The sequence below is a fragment of the Anser anser genome (assembly GCF_964211835.1).
Source record: "Anser anser genome assembly, chromosome: 1".
In the NCBI taxonomy this organism is placed as follows: Eukaryota; Metazoa; Chordata; class Aves; order Anseriformes; family Anatidae; genus Anser; species Anser anser.
Genome location: NC_139720.1, coordinates 127,366,273 through 127,389,152, shown reverse-complemented (window position 1 = coordinate 127,389,152; position 22,880 = coordinate 127,366,273). Strand labels below are relative to the sequence as shown.

Below are 22,880 nucleotides of genomic sequence, written 5' to 3'. Positions count from 1 at the left end.
AAGTGAAGAAATTGGCACAACTTTTTATCTGACACCTTCCTGAGAGGTCACAGAGAAGCACTTGTCTTTTAATAAACACAGTAGCATAGCAATGCTAGACGCCTAATTTAACATAATATTTTAATCCACAGTTCTGCTTTATCTGTTGGCAATTTGAAGTGCTTTGGCTAGCTCCAAAACCTATTAGTCTTCATCTTGTAGTTTGGTATTAGGAGCCATCTTTCCCAACGCATCAGCTCTGGAGTTCAGATTAGCTGAGCATTGAACTTTGAAGTGTGAGAGAGCAGGTTTCATCACAGGTCACTTCCCTGGAAGATCTTCTCTCTGGTGGTTCTGTAGCATTAGAGGAACTTGAGCTTTCTGTTTCATGTCTTCCCTCTCTTGCTTGAAAGCAATAATTATAAAGGATGCATTGTTCCAGCAGGAGATTACAGCTTTCTTATTGAGTAGCCCTTCTAGACCATGTTGGAGAGAGGCTTTTCATTCACAAAACAAATGTATTCTTCAGATAAGGTCATTTTGTAATTTGGTTTTCCAAATGAAAAAGGTATTTTCTGAGTAATGTCTTGGGCTGCATCTACAGCAGGACTGTAACTTTGAAGGAATTGTTCCCAGTGTTCCCACTTACCTGCAAACTCAACCAGTGCACAGTATCCTTAGAGCTCAGCGAGGAGAGACCTCAGAAGAAATAATACCTAAATCTGTACATGCAGATTTATATGCATGCATTTATATGCTCCATCCCTTAATGAGGGCAGGGTGGTATAAAATGGTCTTTCAGACAGTTTGGGAATACTGAGAAAATGGAACAGAGACAACGTTTAACCTAAAGGACAAAACTAAATCTATTCTGAAGAATAAATTTTGAACACATTTTGTTTACCTTGTACAATATGAATGTGTGAACCTCAGCAACAGGTACTTCCATCTGTTGTTAAAAGTCTCCTTTAATTACCCCTCAAATTACCAGCTAATTAAGATACAGACATGACATGACTTTGTTCATAAAATCATAGAATGGCCTCAGTTGGAAGGACCTCAAGGATCATCTAGTTCCAACCCCCCTGCTATAGACAGGGACACCACCCACTAGATCAGGTTGCTCAGGGCCTCGTCTAACCTGGTCTTGAACACCTCCAGGGATGGGGCATCCACAGCCTCTCTGGGCAACCTGTGCCAGTGCCTCACCGCCCTCTGAGTGAAAAACTTCCTTCTAACCTCTAATCTGATTCTCCACTCTTTTAGTTTAAAACCTTTTCCCCTTGTCCTATCATTATCTACCTGAGTAAAGAGTCCTTCTCCATCCTTTATATAAAACCCCTTTAAGTATTGAAAGGCTGCAATGAGGTCACCCTGGAGCCTTCTCTTCTATAGGCTGAACATTCCCAACTCTCTCAGCCTTTCTTCATAGGAGAGGTGCTCCAGCCCTCTGATCATTTTCATGGCCCTCCTTTGGACCCGTTCTAACAGCTCCATATCCTTCTCGTGCTGGGGGCCCCAGCCCTGGACGCAGCACTCCAAGTGGGGCCTCACGAGGGTTGAATAGAGGGGGACAGTCACCTTTCTCGACCTGCTTGTCACTCCTCTGGTGATGCAGCCCAGGATGCAGTTGGCCTCCTGGGATGCAAGTGCATACTGCTTGCTAATGTAGAGCTTTTCATTTATCAGAACGCTTTGTTCCTCCTAGCAGAGCTTCACAAATGGATGTTTCGCTTAAAGATCATCGTATGCATCTGAAAAACAAAATAAAAATATATGAATTCTCTTCTCTTTTCCTTAAATAGCAATGATAAAATATATTTCTTAACAGAGAGGTCTGTATTCTTTACTTGTGTGGAAAAAAAACAACAGTAAGGAGTAAGAGTTGCAAACTCTTCACAAGACCACAGCCTTGAGACTGATTTTTACATCATCTTGCAGAGTATTCCAAGCATAATTTGAATTATTATTTTTTTTACGGTAAACTTTTCCAATTTGAAGATTCCCAGACCCTGTTTTACTTGGCAAAGTGCTACACAAAAATACCTGTTTTGTCAAGAAAAATTTAAGCTGCAAATGCTGACGTCTGTACAGGATAAAGTTTATATTGTAATAAAGACCCATTATGTTAAATGGTGGCAACATGGGATTCATGTGCATAGACATTTTGAAAGTCTTTGTTGTAACAACATCTGACTAAAATAGCAATGCTACGTAGCAAGACCATGAAGATTTTTAGAGAGATGAATGAGGAGATGTGAGTAGTGAAATGTCAGAAGGTAGATCACTGGAACATAATTAATAGTATTAAATTTTTCCCAAAGTCGGTCAGCCAACACCTCTAATGCTGAAATAGTGCCAAATAGTCAAGGCAGCTTTTCTTATCTAACTAAAATTACACTTTTACCAGCCCAGCTTGATTTAAGATGTTCTGAGCAATACCTCCTAGAACTGAGTCTTGAGTGATGCTTCTTTTAGACTTACATTTCTCTTGGATATCTTCCATTTAAACACTGTTCTTAGTTTAAGCCATGACGTATGTGGAATTGCACTGGAAAGTCATAGCACAGCTGTGGGACACGTATTTTTGAATGCAGTTATAGTACATAGGTTATCACAAAGAATCCACACTGCAGTCCTGGAGCATATTCTCAAGACTGCATGTTATCTCACCTGAAAACTAGTTTAATTCCGTCATTTCTGTAGAATTCATGGCAGCCTTTTGGAAAGCTGATCCTGAGCAACTTATTGATTTTTTTTTTCTTCAAACTGTCAGTCTCAGCTTCTAACTTTAAGTTGATTAAGTGACTTCGTGGAGTGGCAGCCACAGTACTGAGAGAGAAATCATAAATTGTCACTCTATGAAAAGCTTAAGGAACTTTTTCTCCTTTAAACATAGGTGTGTTTTGTTCCCCCCCCATCCCCCCCCCCCCCCCCCCCCCCCCCAGTAAAACAGTTGGTCAACTGTAAATATAGGTGACAGAAGAGGAGAAATTTTTTTGGTGTGTGCGTGGGGAGGGAGGGGGGGGGTGTTTTTTGAGGCAAAAACAAAGAACAAAACTACTTTGCTTTTTGAAAGTGTGACCTTAGTAGGATTGTGATGCTGATTGCAATACTTTTGCCCTAATAATGACCTAGAAACTAAGTTACCATGTAACTTGTATGATCTTCCTAGCCTAGTCCTCTCTTCTTCTGTAGTCTTTGAAGAACATTGATTTACTGAAGTTCTCTGGAACCAATTGAAATATTAGAAAATAACTAAAAAGGCAATGTTATGAATTTTGTTTATGAAGCAATTTCAAATGAGTCTTGGTAGGTTCAACATTCAGCCAAAGATGGTCTTAAGAGATGCAAGGTGGCTTAAAGCAGTCCTTTGCTGGAATGAAATTAAAAAGAAATCCTTAAGATTTGGTTACCCTTTCTAAATATATATATATATATGTGTGTGTGTGTGTATATATATATATATACACACACACACACAAATATATATATATATACTCATATCGTTCTTAACAGTTTATTGTATTGTGTACCGTAGCACACATTATTTTTCTCCAACAACAATGAATTAATTTACTAAATATTTCTTTAATTCTTCATTTCACAGTGGAATGTAATTATCAGTCTAACCTGATTTACATACCTTAGCAATCATACTGCTGAAAGAGAGATGATGACCAGTAAGAACTGTATTCTTTATCATCTCTTTTATTTTAAATTCAGTCACCTGCAGATCGGTGCAAGAAAATCCATGCTGGGGATGAAGTGATTCAAGTTAACCACCAAACTGTGGTATGTATAACTATGTTCTGTGTCAATTGGAGATAGAGGTGTCATGGCACATCAGCATATGTAGAGAAGAAATGTGTAGAAAAATGTGTTGTTTATAAATCATTATTTTTTTTCTAACATCTACATTGTCCTATTCTCTTCTGATAACCCATAATTCTCAAGCTTTTAAATAAGCCCTGAGCATCTGAGTATCATTGGAGATATGAAGTCAGGTAAATAACAGCAGCCTGGGAGATATGTTAGGGTGTTTTCTGCTTACCTGTGCTCTACTAATAAACAGTTGGTTTCAGCGTGATAGATGGATTGGGTTGAAGGCATGCAGGGAAGATGAAACTGTTGCACCCTTGTGGGTTTAAGATCAAGATTACTTCCTAGAAACTGGAAGTCTTGTTACTTTCTAAATCTAATGGAATATGTAGAACATGTTTTTCAAGAACAAAAGCAGTTAAAATTCTTATAATGTGCTGAGAGTGTTTAGCCTAACATGAATACAGGTTTTTAAACTTGGAAAGTTAAGATGAGACAAATCTTTTAGATATGATAGGCAAGCACATCTAATACCATGCAAATTGCGCTCTCTGTGAGCAGATACATGGTAGTTCATGATGACTTATTTAGGATTGGTGAACTGTTAAAGTAAAGCTACTTTTTCTAACAAAAGGTAAACAGAAAAGAGTAGACTGTCAGTATACAAAGCAACTATTCTTTTTCCAAAGCATAAGCTTTCTTAAGACTGTTGAAAGTCAATATGTAGTATTAATTACGTATGTCCTTACAAGCCATTTAAATGACAGAAAAAGATCCTAGATTTCCATTATTAATGCAGCAATCATTTGATAAAAGTGTTTCATCATTCCCCATAGGGTTCCACTTATAGCTTTAGGCCATTGTACATCATGTCAACTCCTCTGCACAAATTAGTATAATATTTCAGCTTACCCTCCAGCTAAGTTTGATATCAAATATACTGTACATGTGTGGAATTTAACTGACAAGAAGCTATCTTTTGAGCTAGGCAATGTAAATTGATAAATTGAACCCAATCATTATGATTTTTTTCCCCATATGGATTCTTCATAAGTACTGTATCCCATAATTACTTACTTTTGTGGTTGAAGACTGATTTATTTTTTCTGCATTAAGAAAGCTTTTGATGCCAATTTAGTATGGCAAAAAGTTATAAAACACTGTTACCTAGGCTATCGAAATGTGTATGCATCTGAAGAAGCCATCAACATGTGTTCTGTCCTTCTGATAGCTAGTTTTTCCAGCCAATTTTGATGATGCTATATGATGAAGTTTACTTGTCAATTTGAAGATTTTCAATCAACCAGGTATTAATTCTAGTTTTCTTGACACATCTATACTGCATTTATTTGATGGAAAGATCAGATTCTTACTCTTAACACTACTAATAAAAATGTTCTGACACACCTTAATATGAGCTTTCTTATGTAGTTAGATAGAATTTTGAATGTAGGATTTGGGTGTATTGGCTCTTGTATCAGTGAAACTATAAATTTTGAGAGGAAAAAATACAGGAAAAAAGAAGTTGGTTGTGGTGCTAGGAGAAAGGAACAAAGGAATTTTAGACAATCTTAATTTTATTTTTCAGCAGTAGCATTTGGTGTAAAGGATACGTATAGAAATAAATTATACATTTGCATATTTTCTTGCTTTGTTGTATCAAAAATCTAATTTAAATAATTTGCATACTTGATACTATATCATCTTTGTATTTTAGTGTTCCATTTCCACAGTGAAGTCAGCTAACATTTTCTTAGAAACTTAATAGCACCTTCCATATTACCTTTACAAAAGTACTCTGCATTCTCTTTCCAATTTATAGAGCCTAAATATTCAACCTTTTCTACAAGTATTGCAGCACTTTTTAATTTTTTTCATCAACTTATTTCTTTTGGCAAGGGTCTTAGTCAGCTCTTTTGTACTCTGGCCCCTATCATGAGGAATTTACTGTCCAATTCTAGGAATCTATTTTTCTGGGAAGAAATTTAAGTATTCTTACTTAAAGTGATTCTTGCTTTGGAGATAAAGAATTCTGAAGCTGTTTCTTTATACCTCTTCTGTTTATTAAATTATTTTTTCGCATTTCATACACTGCTCAGCAGTTGAAATCATAGGATCTGTTTTTCAGTTTGCTTCTTATAACTTATCATTCACTATCACTTATAGAGTTTATAGAAATAACTATGGCTAAATCTTATAAAGATTTAACTCTAAAACTGTAAAGGAGTATTGTTCACATGTAACTGTTATTTGGGTCATCTGTTGTAAGTGGAGAATCAAACTAAAAAAAAAAAAATCTTAAAATCATATTTTAAAGTACTCTTTTTCCATATTCAGTTATTTCAGTGTATTCTGTCTGTCAAAATTAAGTTAATACCTGGATTTTGATGCTATATATTTCAAAGAATGAATATAGGAAAGAAACTCCCATGTAATTATTTTAAAAATCCAACTTGTTTACTAACACTTTTTACCAGAATCGCATTTTGATCATGAAAAGTTTGAAATTAGGAGAATAATTAAGTGACTTAAATTGATTGTTAGTACAGAAGTCCTAATACTGGATGTCAAATAATTTTTAATTATTGATTGACAACCTCTCTTTGCTTACGGTGGTGCTGTATAGTCATGTTATTTCATCTGGCAGTGAAATCAAAGGGTTTCAAATGATTGCCTTGATCTTATGCTATGTTAGTAGAAAACACGTAACAGGATGTATTCCACTTGTTGCTGGCAGGAAGTCTGGAATGTAAAAATCTTGTGAATTTTTTTTTAAATAAATATAATGCAATAAAACTAAAGTAAGTTAAAAGATAATGTCCAGAAAAATGTTCCTTTTAAGTTGTGGTTTATTGATGTTAGATAGCTATGTGAATCTTCTGTCAGTTTTGTCTTAAAGATGAGGTGTGGGGTTTTTGTTTGGTTGGTTGTTTTTTTTAAGTAGCTATGTAACTAGAGGCATGACTCCCCCTTTAGAATTCTAAGGTTTTAGGCCCTCCATTCCCTTAAACTTCCAGGCAAATTCCATCCTTAATCTCCTCTAAAAGTCTGCCTGCCCAAAACAGTTCCAATGTAAACAAACAAACAAAAAAAAGGGTGATAACGAATTTGCACTGTATTTCAGTGCTCATGTTTCTTCCCATACATAATTCAGGAGTGTATTTTGCCTCAAGATAGTATTCCTTTTAGCCAACTGAAGGTGCAGGAGAAATATTATTGTGCACATGAGTTTTTACTGTTTGCAGTATTCTTTCTGGTTGCATCAGTGCTGAAACTGTGGAGAAAATACTCAGAGCAGAAGTGAGGTATACACTGAGGAAGCAGGATTCTTGAAAAGCAGGTTGTTGTTGTGTAATCTCCTGTGAATAGTTTGTTTTGGAGGAATTTTTGGCACACTGCATACATTTCTAATACAAGTATGGTATGACATGGATTTCATACACATATGATATGACGTGATAGACATGGATTTCCACAATTTGTGTCTGTTAGCTAAAACTCATTAGAGCATATATGTCTAGATAATGAAAAAAAAATGGTTTAGTTTGGTGAATATTTTAGGTGAATATAAACAGTTATTGATCTATTTCATGTAGAAGCTGGTATGTTTTACATGTATTGTGTTTTTGGACTCCTGTAGGTAACACCTAACTTCTGTATGCCATATTCCTTAACGTGGAAACACCTTTGGTCTCTTGTGAGCTAAGCCAGGTCCACAGAAGTTAGTTGCCTTTTTTTTATTGTTGTTATTTTTATTTACAGTACAAAAACTATGAGGAGGTGTTGCTAAAATTAATCTGAGACACAGTGTATATATTTACCTTTCATTTCTGTAAAGTCACAAATTTAGGAAGGGCATGATGCCTTTCTGGATCTTATTCTAACTTAATTCTTGCTTAGAAAAAGAAAGGAAGAGGTTTTTAAGATTCATTGTGTAATGAGTGAGAATTCAAATTCCATTGGATCTCTCAGGCTTTGTGGGGAGCTGGCAAATTCCAGCTGATGGGGAACGCTGAACTTGAGGTGCATATGAATCTCTGGAGTGCAGGCATCTGAAATTGAGTTTTCTGTAGATATCTTTTCATTTTGGGAGAAACAAACCAAAAATATATATATTGGAATTTTACAAAAATATTGGAGATATTTCTTTTTGTTCTGGTTTTCTGCATTGTTTTGTTAAGATCTGGGATGGATTTTTCTGAATATGGATATTCAGGTAAGGCCTGAATAAGGTAAGGCCCTATTCGATTGGTTTTGAAGAAAACTGTGTCTAAAAGTCAAAAAAGTAAAAAATTATAAAAGTTCAAAAGAAATATGCCTTATCTTCAGCTCCCTTCTGTTGCCCTTAAAAGCCATGTGCTTTTAAGGAAGGTGAGCTAGAATAATATCTCCTGGATCATGATTTTAATCCTTTCCAAATCCTTGGGCTTCCTCTGTTTATAGTGATTTAATAAATGTTAACAGGAATACTCGATTTTAAGGGTAGGTGGGATTTACAGCTAAAAGCCTTTTAAGTACACTTAGATATGTCAATGACAGTCTTCATGGAAGTAATCTAGTTCTCTGCAGGGCCCTGTCCTTGGCTTTCTGTAGTTTGTCAGGATATGAGGACCATACTGTGACTTTGGCAAATGTAATATATCCTCCAAATTCTCTCTCAAAGTTTCAGTTCAATTCTTTATTCTTACTTCACAGTCTCCATAACTATTGCATAATACTGATAAAGGAACTAAATCATCATGTTCCTCTCAAATGGAAAAATCTTTTTTGCAAATTTGCAGTTCACCTTAATATGGAATTTACACTGAGATTATGTGATGTTATTTATGATGTCTTTTTTTTTACATAGTTTTGTTTTTTTAACATAGATATGCAAATACACACAGAAATGTTTTAGTTTGTCCCATATCTCAGAGAAGTATGATATTGCAGAAATGGAATGTATGAGGGAAGATTATCTTTTGTTTTCTCATGGTGAGTGCAAATGTTTTTACATGAGTGTAAATGAGAAAGAGATACAACTTGACAAATTTGACAAATGCAGATGAATTATGTTGGTTTTCCAAGAAATACTCTCCAGGGAGAAAAGAAAGGATGCTCAGGTGTTCTGAAGAGGAGGTAGGAGTGAAAATCTTTTAAGGAGTTAGGAAAGTGCGTGTGTGTATGTAGATAGATTTCATTTTAGTTTTCAGCAAACAGTTTTTCAAATGAAGTAGATATTTGGGAAAATAAAATTGGTGCAGGTGATCGGCAGCAGCTCCATGAATAAAGCATCTCTTCTTTGAGAACTTCCCCATGCTTGTTCTGAAATTGGTGGATTGGAGCAGTGAGGGCTTTCCTGTCAGTTCAGCAGCACAAATGCTGGATGCCCCTGTCCAGCAAATCCATCTTCAATTTATCCCTGGGGCTTGTTCGAAGCTAATGTCTGAGACACTTTGAGTGCATACTACTTTGAGTGCAGGCTCATTTTTATGTACGTAGTGTGCTGTGTCACTGTGGGCATCCACTTGCACTTCTGACTCTGGCATGACAAATCAGCTAACAAACAAGTCACAGTCACATCTGTTAGACAGAGCACTGTAAGCTTGGCCGGCCCACGCTGCTTCATGTTTCTGCCAAACTTTAAATAATTTCCCTTTGTTCTTTCCACATGAAATTTTATGCTTAACTGCACACCTGTGCCACCAGCCAGTGCAATTAGTTCAGTTGCAGCAGAAAGCCACACTCTGCTGCCTTTCAGCAGCTACCTGTCTCCTAGATGATAACAAAGCTGAACTATGTGAGCACTTCTGCCTTACTTAAAAGTCAAACTGCCTGGTTTAGCTGAAAGCCTTAAAGCTGTGCCCTGAAATGGAAAGGGAACACCGGCAGATTTAGTCTTAAGCATTGTGGAAATTGCTCCTTACTGCTTCAGGCTTTGTGAGTGACAAGTTTGATCCTGCGACCTGGGCACCAGCATCCCACTTTGTGTGCTCTTAGATCTGTGCTCCAGAGTACCTGGTCGGTACCCTCTGCCGTGTAGTCGTAACACATGAAGAATGTATGCTGGGCATGTTAGGCATCATCTATGGGACCAGGATGCTTTTGATTTAGCTGTGTAGCATTCCAGCTGCAAGAAGCTGAAATTACTTGGATTACTAGAGGAGGTTTTTGAGGAAGTAATAGAAGAAATTGGTGCAATGAGAGATGTCTGTCCTCACACAGGACTGGGACATGGTTCAGTGCCAATGCATGGTGTTTATAGAAGTTTTCTTTGCCAGATGAATTGCAGTCATGGACAACTGTAACCATTTGCTGCATCCCAGAGCTCACTTGAAAACAGCTTTCTTTCTGTCCTGGCTGTACCCCAGATTGGACTGTATTATCAGCGAGACCTGGTAATTTACTCAGGTGATTAGATGAACATGTATGAATAGCCATTCAGCAGACTATTGATTTTTTTTCCATTATTTTTCTATGGGGAAAAAAAATGTTTTGTATTTGATAGCACAGCTTGATCTGTATGGCACTGACTACACTTCGGGAATATGCACTTGGGCTGTCTTTGAAGGCACCAATGTCTGTTTTAGAAACAGCGTAACTGTAGTAAGAATTCTGCTGCAATAGCAGTTGACTTTTTCTGTGGATGCTTTTGGTAGGCCTTCAGAGTTTCACCACTGATGATAACCAAGCTATTGAGTCCATAGTGAAATCAAGTCTTTTTGTGTGAACTATATGACCATACCAGTAAGGGTATATCTAATAAGAATGAGTGTGGTAGTCTGTGGAGTATTCTTGTGTTCTAATTGCTAAATTCATCTTTCTGTACATAACTTACTGGAGGAATATGCATTTTAATTATTTCATTTTGTACAGTTGTTTTATGTTTTGCTTTTTTTCCCCCATATGACACTAATAGGAGTATTTCTATTTAAAAAACAGCAAACAAACAAAAACCCTTTCTGCTAATGTCGCTACAAATTATATTTGCAGGAGATTTAAACTACGATGTAAACAGTATTTTCTCAATAGTGAAAATAACATAAATTCTGCAGTTAAAATAGTTCTTCCAAAATTTTTTAGTCTCTGATGTGTGAAATATATGATAACAGCGTAGGTTTTATGTCCAGGTAGCAGATATATGTACAATCAGATTTTCCTATGATAGCTATGTTGGTGCCTATAAAACAGAACACAGATTATACTACACTTTCTGTCCCATTAGGACAGGATAAAAGGTTTACTGTTAGTATAACTTCTGGTATGTGAATTTGGAAAGAAGGGCAGGGATTATTCTGCTGCTGATAATCTTCCTTTTAATTGAGATTGCTGAAAATTAAAGTACACTGTAGAAAAGCAAATGAAGGATAAGGAGACGTCTTCGAAGTTGTACAGTTTACTTGGCTGATACTACAGCTGTGCACAGCCTGCACCAAGTATGCAATAGGGAATACCTCTGTGTTCTGTGCAGGTAGAATCTGTGTAAGTTACACAGTTGATTTTCAGGTTCCAGCCCAATCTTCTATTGCATAATTCATTATCTTATTCTGATGAAGTTGGGAGGTGATTGTGAGGAAGTGTTGAGATGGTGATTGTTGTAAAAGTGGATGTCTAAGTAAGAAAAGCAAGTTAATGCTGTCATGAGGAAGGGAAAATTAAAGTGGAGAAATTCTGTGCCTGATTTCAATTGATGTACTCTGAATATGAAGAATTTTAAGAAAAAAGTCAGTACTGGCTTAGAACACCTCAATGACTTGAACACTGCACTTTGTCTATGACCGATTATTTTAATAGCAGTAAAATGTAACAAAAACATGAAGAACTCTCATGGCTAAATAATTACTGCTCTGTTCTGACATTTTCTTTTTACTCCCCCTCCCTGTCCTTCCCTCCTTCCTTTAGTTTAGCTAAATAATGCTACATGATTTTTCAACATCATTTAAATACTTTTTTTTTTTATTTTGCTGGATTATTAGTAACCTTTAAAAATTAACTTCTTTTTAATTACAATTTCTTCATAAACATGTTTATTTTCATTATATGAATTCTGTTTCAAGAAACATCTGTTTCAAGCACTACTTATCTGGGGATCTTAGGGACTTTACTTTTACGTTAAAAAGAATGGAGGCCAAGGACTTCTGGAGTTAGTGACTCAGTGGTACCATCCTAAATTATTAAGTTGTGATAATGTGTATTTAATCTGAAAAAAATATTTGTGTGTGTAGGCATGTATGTTTATATGCGTTTCTTATTTTAATTCCAGGGCAACCATTTGGGTAATTTAAATATGAGAACATGCAATGCATACACACACATCTGAAATTCCCATTATGAGATGTAAGCAGAAAGGAGCACAAACAAGTTACCATAAGGGAGACATGGCTGTGGTGGGTTAATACTGCAGGGTATATCCTGAGGAGCACCTTCCATATGCCACAAGAAACAGAGAGAACTTAACTCCTCCCCTCCATGAGGGGTGAGACCACCAACATCCCTACTTCAGCTTAATGTATGAGAAAGTGGAGTGTGATCCAGTCTGCCTAAATCCTTCCTTCAGTTCGTACCACCAACTGTCTGCACCTGCTTAGGCATTTATCAACACTTCCCTTCTCAGCCTTAAAGTTTCTTTAGCCCTCACTTGTGGCTACCAGGGATGTCTCATCTCAGGGTATGATGGCCTGTCTCTCACTAGGAGACCGTCTGAAATGGAGTTAGACACCTGGGCTCTCCACACATTTTCTGGAAGCATCTGAAAATGAGGCCAAGTGAGGATTCTGGTGGCAGCATCTTTATTTGTAATAGTTTAATGTCTGTGCCCTTGCTGAGGAGAGGTAGGGCCTGTTGATCACTGGCTGGATTTCAGACCCTGTTCCCTGCAGTATGTGTGTAGCACTTATATTGCCCAAAAGTGGTCACTGGGAATTGGAACCAGAATCCTCATTTCCCTGCTCCCAAGGCATGGCACTGATGGTTTCTTGCCAGTTGTATGACTGGGCTTCTTACCCATGTATTCCCATCAGCACAGTGCTCCCTCACCTAAGGGGAAGGCCTTTAACCTGTCACTGTGTACATCGTGGTGCTTGAGACACCCCTCTAGTGTTTCAAAGACCACATTTACCCCCCTGAGGTTAAATAATGCCAAGATCAACATTACCCAAGTGGGTGGAAAACGGGATGAAAACACTCCAAATTGCCAGTATCCATCTGTCTCTGCTGGTTGTCCATACTCCTGGTTGAAGAGAGAGGTGCCTTATGGCCATTGTGCCAAGGTGTAGCCCACGTATCCAAGTGAGGGTGGGTGCTTCAGACTTCAGAGAGACACTAAAACTGAGCCAGCTGAAATCTGTTCCATTTTATAGAGTCATACCCTGAAACAGTGAAATGAGCCCCTTTTTCCTCAAAAATCATACCTAGTCATTGACCTTACATCTGTAAAATACGTCATATTCAAACTCATAAAGTTGGGGTCTTTGCTCTTCCCGACAAATATCCTCATTTATTTTGTTCTAGGATGCTGTTAGCAATGGCTCAAAAGCAAAACAGTGAGGTAATTTTGAACTGAAAGGTAAGCATTATTATATAATGTCCAAGCTTCAATACCAAACTGTTTTTGTGTTCCTTGATAATTCAAGTTTCAGTTCCCCCATGAGTAAAACGGTTGTTTGTCTCCATTACAGTGGTGCTCTATAGTCATGTTACTGGCATTTGTGAAGTTTGTTGAATTACAGTGGAGCTGAGATTAACAAATACTTTAAAAGATCAAGATAATAAAATTAGTCAGAAGCTATGCTGTGCATCAGATATGTTTTCTGAACGAGAAATGTGATTAGAGCAGCTTAATGAGAGGTGATGACTTCTCTTTTTAGCTCTCGGATTTGGTCGGAAAAGAAGAAAAAGTAAAAGCTTGTGGGTTGAGATAAAGACAGTTTATTAGGACAGAAAAGAAGGAATAACAATAATAGTAGTAGTAATAATGTATACAAAACAAGTGATGTACAATGCAGTTGCTCACCACCTACTGACTGATTCCCATCCCATTCCCAAGCAGCACGTCCCCACACTTCCCAGTCAGCACCCCATATTAATTGCTCAGCACGATGCCATATGGTATGGGATACCCCTTTTGGCCAGTCTGGGTCAGCTGTCCTGAGTCTGTCCCCTCCCAGCTCCTTGGCTGGCAGCCCCAGCCTCCTTGCTGGCAGGGCGGTGTGAGAAGCTGCAAAATTCCTTGGCTTAGTGTAAGTGCTGCTCTGCAACAATTAAAACATCAGCATGTTATCAACATTATTCTCATCCTAAATCCCAAACACAGCACCATACCAGCTAATGGGAGGAAAATTAACTCTATCCCAGCCGAAACCAGGACAATGACTTATTGCATAGTTTAGTGATAGTAAGAAAAAGTTTTAATGAAACATCAGGATCTTCTCAAGTAAAAGATGTGATTTTCTTTAATGTAATTTATATACAAACTGGGTTGTTGTGACTTTGGACAATGACACAGTGTGGTGTGATCAACAGCAATCTAAGGATGCACAGAACTAACTTTTGTAACAATGGATAAAATATATATATATATTTGAATAATAGTATAGCAGAGATGCTCCTTAATTACTGTTACAGTAAACGCAACCACAATATTATGAATTCCTCCTCTCTGGGAGAAAACTGTTACATAAGCATGGATGTTCATTATTATGCTAGCCTAAGCAGCTGGATAAATCCCTGAAAGGCATCTGCTGCTCTCCTGACCCTGCTTCTCTTACCGCGGACAGATACAGCTTTCATCTCTGTGGTAGTCCACACTGTAAACAGCCTTCTGTGGTTTCCTCACCCCATGTTTTCTGGAAGTGGAAGACCTATGGCCTTCCATTATTTTCTAACCTTTTCAGGCATCCACAGCTGGGAGAAGGGGAGGAGATGCTTGCTACTAACATATTTGTTTCACAGGGCTGCCAGCTGACCATCCTCACTCCTGGCCAATGTTCACGAAAATCAATCTGTTAATTTAACAGCAAGATGCCAGATAGTTTATTGTCGTTTTTCTGACTTGCTTAACAGCAGGCTAGGTTTGATGGACAGTGATTTGAAGTGCAGTGGTTTTTGTTGTGTGATTTTTTTGTTGTTTTTATGTTCAGAGTTTTATTTATAAAATGCAAGATGTGTGACAGGGAATTTCTTAAAAAATAACACCCATTTCTTAAGGTGAACATGCTTTCCTCATAGAAATTCTATTTTTATTGGCTCAAAAATGATTAAAAGCTTGAATATTTGAATGGTTGATAAGTCAAAGAGCTCTGGCTGCAATCCACTTACAACAAGCAACACTGAAAGAATAATAATTTTGATTATCTCCCTGTTTCAGTAACTTTTTAGAATTAAATACTAGAGTGGATTTTGCATATTTACTTAGCAAGAAAATAGCAGACTGCTTTACAGTTTATATTAAGCAGAAAAATATTACTTTTCTTTCAGAAGTGCAAAGATATTAGTACTTCTACCAAAGATATTAGTATTTTACCATAATTGTGGGGTGAAACAGTTTTCATGGAAACAGAAAGTCCATCATTGACTTTCATGGGACTCTGGTGACCCTTTGAACACGAATATGCCTCTAAAAGTATGGACTCTGTTCTATTTATCATTTGACCATAATGCCACCCCTTAGATGATATAGTTTTGGTGTGTACTATACTTGTATACTGCTTTTAAGTGCTGCTGCTGCTCTGTAATTTCATTGAGAAATCGGCACTGGATTTCTCGGACTGTAGGTTATTTAGTAAAGCATCTTGTAGCATCCTAAAAATACTTGATTTGAGTCCATCCAATTGTATTTGAGATGCCTGCATGTTAATATTTAACTGAGTTCTTTTCTGGCTCATAACATATACTAGTGCTCGTAGAAATCATGAGTGAACAATGGAATTTGGGAATACTGCCATGGGTGTGACTAGTAAATAAATAAAACCAAGCAATGCTTGGTCATGCTTTCTTTTGGCTGTCAGGCACAAATAGAGTAGATGGCTACAGTTTTCCAAGATTGTCATAAAGGGGGTGACAGATTCACCTGGAAAAAAAAAAGAAAAAAAAAAAGGGTAATTAAGAGTAACTTTTTAACATTTAAATGTTAATATTCTTGGCAACTTAGGATAGGAATTCAGAATAAAAGTTCCATGTCAGGCTATTGTAATATTGTCATCCACATCCTTGCTGCAAGCCAAAGGAAAGTTGGGGTATTTTAAAATATGTCTCTCATCTTGTTCAAAGGCATGTTCTTTTCCCAGCCAATTGTTCAGGGAGCAGACCTCTGTAACAGCACCCTTCTGCTAAAGGTTTCTATTATTAGGGGTAATGGGTGAGGAGATATCCTAGGATTCTGAAAAAACAGCGGGAGGTTGTGGGGAGAGGTAAGGGAGATGAGGAGGATGTGTCAGAGTAGAGAGCAGTGGTACAGGTCTCCTGTGTGCCCATCTTGTCCCACTGAAGCAACCTGGGTGACCCCAAATGTCTCTGGAGCTCACTGGTGAGCCTCTGGGCACGTGGTGCTGGGACAAGATGAGAAATTTGGAGGTGGCCTAATGCTGATGTTGCAGATACTCTACCTGCGGGCTTGCTCCCCCAGAGCTTCCCTTTGGAAGGCTGGTGTCCCTTCTCCTACCTTCCCCCAGTGGTGGTGTTTTTCTGACCTAGGTGTATTGATCTTCTGGTGGCATGGGCATGGGCTACCCTTTTTATCCTTCCTTTATCTTGGTAGCAGACTCCTCCAGCACAGGTGCTGTAATCTCCTTGTAAGGAACCACTCAGCACAACCCCACCACCACCCCAGGTCACCTACTCTCAGGTCCCCCCCCAGTGCTCGTTCCTTTCCCTCTTCTCCTAGTTCTCCCATCTCTGCATGCTTACTTTCCCTTGCTGTTCCTTGAGCCCATATTCCTTCTCCTCCTTCCTCTCCAAAACCCTCATCCCTGGACTGAGCGCTGAGCTGTGCTGGCAGCTTGGGGGATACTCAGGCTCTGTGTAGCAAAACCCAAGGCTGGGTTTAGGCTTTGCCACTACAGAGACCTCTCCTGATCACAGCTGGTTGATGGCACCCGGTTTAACAAAATTAATTTATTTTAAAGCAAGCAACAGGGACTTTCTTGGTCCTTAAAAATGGGTACCTGGCCAGTATTGTGTACTGATTTAAACTTAATTGCTTGGGTTGGTTTAATGCAAGTCGACTTTTAAAGTAGTTGTCTTACTTTTGAACTTCAAAACCAGTAAGGAAACTTTCTTATTACTGTCTGTGTTTGCAGTACATGGAACAATTGATATGGCAGAGACTTTAAAAGCTCTGCCAAAAATCTTGATGGATAGAAGTTGAAAGTAGACAACTGTGATGGTAATGAGAAAGGGGAAGATCCTGAAGGAGAGGCTAAAGAGAATAAATTCAGATCATACTCAGAAGAAATTTAGATTACATATCTCTAAAGCAGATTTCTGGAAAACCATTTTCAGTTCCAGATACATGCATTGCAATTTTTTTCTTTAATCCCCCTAACTCTCATAATGAGACTAGATAATCTTCCATTTATTACAGTGTAAGTCATAGTTGAAATACACAATTCAGTTTATCTCTGCAAAGTATGAACATGTACTTAAAATAATTTAAAAGCTGCTAGCGTAACCAAGAGAAACCAATTTTATTTATATCTCTCTGCCTATTTCAGTGAGAAATAGATGCTTTAAAGCACAACTTTTCCATGTCGCATCCTACCAACTTAAATGGCAAGAACCTTGCAGCCTGACTCTGTACCCAGGGTCACATCATGTTCTCCTCCAAGCTCCATATGCTGTGTTATTTAGTAGAAAGATTCCTCCCCATAAGTTTGTCTTCAGTTATTACGTTAGACAATTAGTGTATGGTAGAGAGATATAGATAGACATAGATAGATATAGATAGCTATCTATATAGATAGATATAGATAGACATAGAGAGATACCTTACATGAACTGTAGACATCCTTCTTTCCAATAGCACAGAGCAGTTGAAAACCTATGTATGCCCAAGGTAACATTATGGAACTATGGGGAATATATTGTTTCTTATAGTGGTGGAAGTCTCTTTGAATAGGAAAGCAGTATTGTGAGTAGCATGGTATGTTTTTTATAAAATTGTGATATTAAGACATAAAACTTGTACTTACAGAGACTTGGTTTTGATACTGTTGAAAGAGAATGGAGACTTCAGGAGGATGTGGGTATGGAGCTTAAGTTGACTGTGTTCATATTTCATTTTATTCAAAGTATAGCAGACATATCCCTAATACATGGGACTGAAAATAAGAATACGAGCATGTTTGGAAATCTTCTGTGGAAGCTGGAAAATATTCAGTAAAGATAAGCATTGTCAACATCCTCTTTCTTTGTTTACAATAATATTGCTGTAGAAGTACATCCTTGATATAATCAAGTTTGCTGTGGTAGAAAAGGACAGGTAGTTTTACAGTAGATGAGGAAGAGTGGTGAAGTTGAAACCATGTCTTTGTACAGGATTGTTGATGTAAGCATTGTTGTTGGCTAAAGTGGCATGGTTATATGGAGAGTATCAGTTATTAAAATCAGTGATATTAAGCAAAGTGAGTTTTGGTGTAACAGTGAATAAGGTAAAAACTAAGTAGCATCAACCTATGTGTGAGTACCTTGTTTAAAAATAGGTAACAAATATATATTTGTTTCATATAATGCCATACTACTAATAGGGAACATCTGCATTTTGTTTGTTCATATTGCCTATTTGATTATTTTCAAATGTAGGGACATGACATAGAGTAACCTTTTGACAATGACGTCACAATTTCATGCTTCTAGAAGTTCTTTCAAAAAGAATTTTACATCTCAATTTGATAATTTTCTTTTTAATGCTTTTCTTGTATAAGTTGTGAAAGAAGGAAAATATTTGCAACTGTGATCCTTTAAACAACAGGAAAACACACTTGTTAATTAGGGGGACAGAGAAAGGTAGAAAAGCTGTCAAGTTTACTGAAATAATCATTTTCTAAGTATACAGGCCAACATTTTCAAGGGACGTATGATTGTTTCTTGCCAGTCTAGGTGCCAAACTTGAAAATGCAAGGATACAATATATTAAAGCATTTCAAGATGCCAAAACTCAATCTTTATTTAGACATAAACCATTTTCATCAGTTGTACTGTTTTAATATTTTAAGTACATTTGTTCAGAAACACAAAGTGAATGATTCAGAAAGTTTTAGTCTCTGCTTGGAAATAAAGACTTACTTTCCACATTAGTCAAGTTGCTAATTTTAGAATATTTCAAAAAGCTATAATTCAATTAGGAAATTTTACTTTGGGCTAATACTCAAGTAGTGGAGAGACTGTATTTCTGTCATTAATTTGCTGTCTTTTGGTTTTGAAATCATCATGAAAGAAGTGCTATTTTAAAGGCCTTGTGATTCTGATTTTATTTTTATAGTGGTGTGAAGTGTAGAAGATTGTCTTGAGCATCTTTGTGCTTGCATAAGCTGCTAGGAATAGAAGTAGTATGAGTACATGTGGTTAGTGGATTTTATATAGTAAACATGGAGTATAAAGTGCTCAGTTTTGAATTGAACACTAGAGGCAGGAGCCAGGGCTTTTTAACCTTCTAGTCTCTAAGGTCTATGTAACAGAGCTTATTTTAAACCACTTTGAGGTTTTACTGTGTATTTACAGTGGAGTAACAATAGTTTATTAATTCAAAAACCTGAAGTGATACATATCCATCTTAATGCATTATAATAATTATTTTAGTTGACAATGTTTTTTTTATGCAGTAATTTACTCTTGCAATTTCTAGAGTTAATCTCCTTTAAAATATATATACACTCCTTTTGTGTTATTTTACTAATCGTGTTTAAAAAGGGAACATTACATATTGAATACTGTACCTCAATTTTATTGTAACGATTTTACTGGTTACCAGGTGGGGTGGCAGTTGAAAAATTTGGTGAATGCACTACGAGAGGATCCGAGTGGTGTTATCTTAACTTTGAAAAAGCGACCTCAGAGCATGCTTACCTCAGCACCAGCTTTACTGAAAAATATGAGATGGAAGCCCCTTGCTCTGCAGGTAATGAAGCTTAATCATAAGTCATACACCATCATTTTAACTATAAATTATCTCAGTGATGCTTTATTGTGCTTCATCTCAGCAGCGTATGGATTTACTCTTGTATGCTTTGAAAAATTGTTTCTGAAATGATTTCTCTGTAGTTTGTTCTCATAGGCTCAACTAAAATTAAACCTGTTAGTAGAACTTTTCAAAGTTAGGAAGTAATCAGCACAATGTTTTGCAAAGCAAAAATAGTAGCCCCAAAGAACTTTTCTAGCCATGGGGAAGCCAGCATACCTAAGAAAGTTACAAATTTTAGTTTGACTTCTTGTTAAGCTCTCCATGCAGTATAACTTCAAAGAAAGAGAGGAGGAAAAGTTCTTTAGTTCTCATTTTGATCATGGCACTATAGGAAAATTTATACTGTGATTTTATTCCACAAAACATGTGACAATCAATATTTGCTCATGTAAATAAAGTTGTATCTGTGTTGAAGTTTTACTTGAGATTGAACCATTGCACATAAGAAGGTATAGTACAGGATGTCCAGCTGGATCTTTAATTTTAGTATGCCTGTAGTGGTTTGAATGGTTTCATTAAAGCTTTCGTATTTCACTCCAGGATAAAATGTCAGTATGATGGATTACTCTGGGAAATAAAAGTTATCTCCAGACTGATGAAAGCGTGTAACCAACAGATGGAACTGAAAATACTTTTTATTTTTTTTTATTCAGTTCAGATAGAATAATGTTTAGAATTCTATTTTCTTTGCATAATGAGTGCATTCTTCAGTACATTTTTATTACCACAATGAAAAGTCTAATTTAAAATTAAGTACATTTGAGAGAGAAAATACTTGCATAGTTCAGGCAAAAGGAAAATGAGATGTAGAAATGCTGCTGCTAATGGCTGTGGTCTTTTCCATTTAAAATATTAACAGGTTCATAAAAAGTATTAACAACTTGAAGAAGCTCTTTCAACTATATATATTTTTATATATAATATTATGTTATAATGGTTAAATGCCTCATTGTCTTTCAATCTGAGTAAGTTTTTAAATGACTGAGGTATCTTGGTCTTTCAGATATAAATTACTGACAGTAGATGTGACATAGACTTTCAACCAAAAATATCATATTAGTGTCTGAACATAAAATTGCAAATCTGTATGCATGATAAGAGTGCATAAATGTCCATACTTGAAGGCTGTGCTTTTATCATAGCTTTAGTGAAAATATAAGTAAAAATGAAAAATGCATATATATGCTTCATTGCTTTAAATGGGGACAAATGTTTTCACTCTAAATCCTTTTTGGGTGAGTTTTTTATTCCTTTGGTGAGTTGGGTTCATTCCCCTAAATATTCCTTTTTGTTTCACTCTATCATTTGCCACTAGAATAATTCAACTGGAGAACGCACAACAGAAGTTTCTGAGACAGGCCATTGATGCAGATTATAGCAAATAAGTGATAAATTTAAAAGAGGGTGGGAAAGGGTGGGAAGAAATTGGGCAGAAACCCATTTCCACTGTCTAAAATGAAGTCCAGTAAGAAAGTGAGGATATCTGTGGTCCTGTTACAGCGAATGCAGTCATGAGATGAAAATGTGAGGATGTTTGAAACTCCACGCTCAGTTCCAGAAACAAAAATCCACTTGTCTTTTAGCGTGTTCTATTTCACTCTGATTTACATCTCAGCATCCTTAGCTCAATACAGATGCTAAGGATGCAATTCATATAACTTTAGATATCTGCTGTGTGTATATCTATGTTCAGGTTTGTCATTTTTACCTTTGACCAATGGTCATACAGAACAGTTACGATTTCATTCATCTTAACCTATTTTAGACTGATTGACCTTAGGTAGAGGTGAAATGAACCATATGCATGCCTATTTCTCTCCATTTGGTGATAAAGCAAGTGTGGACAGCTAGCTTGAATATAGATTATGTCTGTTAGATGAGATTAAACTGACAGTATATGGAGGTTTTCTGTAATCTTACAGGTTTGGGTGGAGTGGTAACACTTATTTTTTTCCTGTTAGCATAGAAAATACATTTCTATGCTAGACTAATGTGTGTACAAATAGAGATATTGTTAAACATTAGAGATATAATTCCACTATTATGATGATATTGTTCTGATTTTATCAATCATAACATCCAGAAAAGGCCAGAACCTCACTCAACACTTGGGTGCAGTGCACATATGTGTATCTTATAATTTGTGATGTCACAAATTGCGAGAAACAACAGTTTTCCTAAGTAAACTGAGTGTCAAAAAATCTCCAGGATGACATAAAGACAAACTTACGAGGCTGCATAATGTGGAGATTTCTGCTGTTAATTTATGCAGATCAGTGGTGAACAGATGTTAAAGTCCACTGGTCTTAAAGTTTAAATGCAGACTAAATGTGAAAATGGTGCTGTACATTTGATAAATAAAAAGCAGCAAAAGCAGAGTGCAGTGTAATTTTATAGCTATTAAAAATATGAGAGATAATGTTTATTTTTTAGTTGTTCCATTTCTTTCCATATTCCAGTATTTATCCATTATAAAATACAGAATGTACTTTTTTTTTTCTTCACATTTTTTTGGGGAAAAAAAATAAAAAAAAAACACTTCTGTAATTGAAATTGCATTGTGGCTGTTCTGAAAATCTTTTTGTTCCAAATTCACATAAAAGTGCTTTTCTGTAGTAGGATCATGGGAATTACTGAGAGAGAATGGGGTAAAGTGATAGTAAATAAGAAAAAAGTGTAAAGGAAAAGCAGTACTTCCATCACCTTTGGAAGTAAGGGAAATTATGATACAATGTTTTCCTATATCAGGATATCATGAAGTAACTGAGAATGTTATAACTGTGCTGTCATCCCAGAGCTAAGTTAATTGAAATATATGTATTATTCAACAGACACAAGCTATGAAGATATTATGACTCAGTAATAATTCTGTTAAACTATAAGATATGAGCAAAAGCCTCAAAAGACTTTAGAATAAGATATAGGG

At 36.6% G+C, this 22,880-nt stretch overlaps 1 protein-coding gene across 11 annotated transcripts in view; it reads left to right on the top strand.

The window, feature by feature from the left end:
• The window catches only part of CNKSR2 (connector enhancer of kinase suppressor of Ras 2), a 224,254-nt gene that overhangs the window by 101,217 nt on the left and 100,157 nt on the right, over positions 1–22,880 (top strand). For 6 of the 11 annotated variants that reach the window (XM_083826291.1, XM_083826287.1, XM_083826288.1 and 3 more), the window contains 2 exons: positions 3,706–3,774; positions 19,745–19,891. The exons of 2 other annotated variants lie outside the window; for them this stretch is intronic. In XM_083826291.1, the coding sequence (XP_083682417.1) occupies positions 3,706–3,774; positions 19,745–19,891 (216 nt within the window). The remainder of the gene's footprint in view (positions 1–3,705; positions 3,775–19,744; positions 19,892–22,880) is intronic. 3 more of the 11 variants (XM_083826294.1, XM_083826292.1, XM_083826290.1) reach the window with 2 other exon arrangements.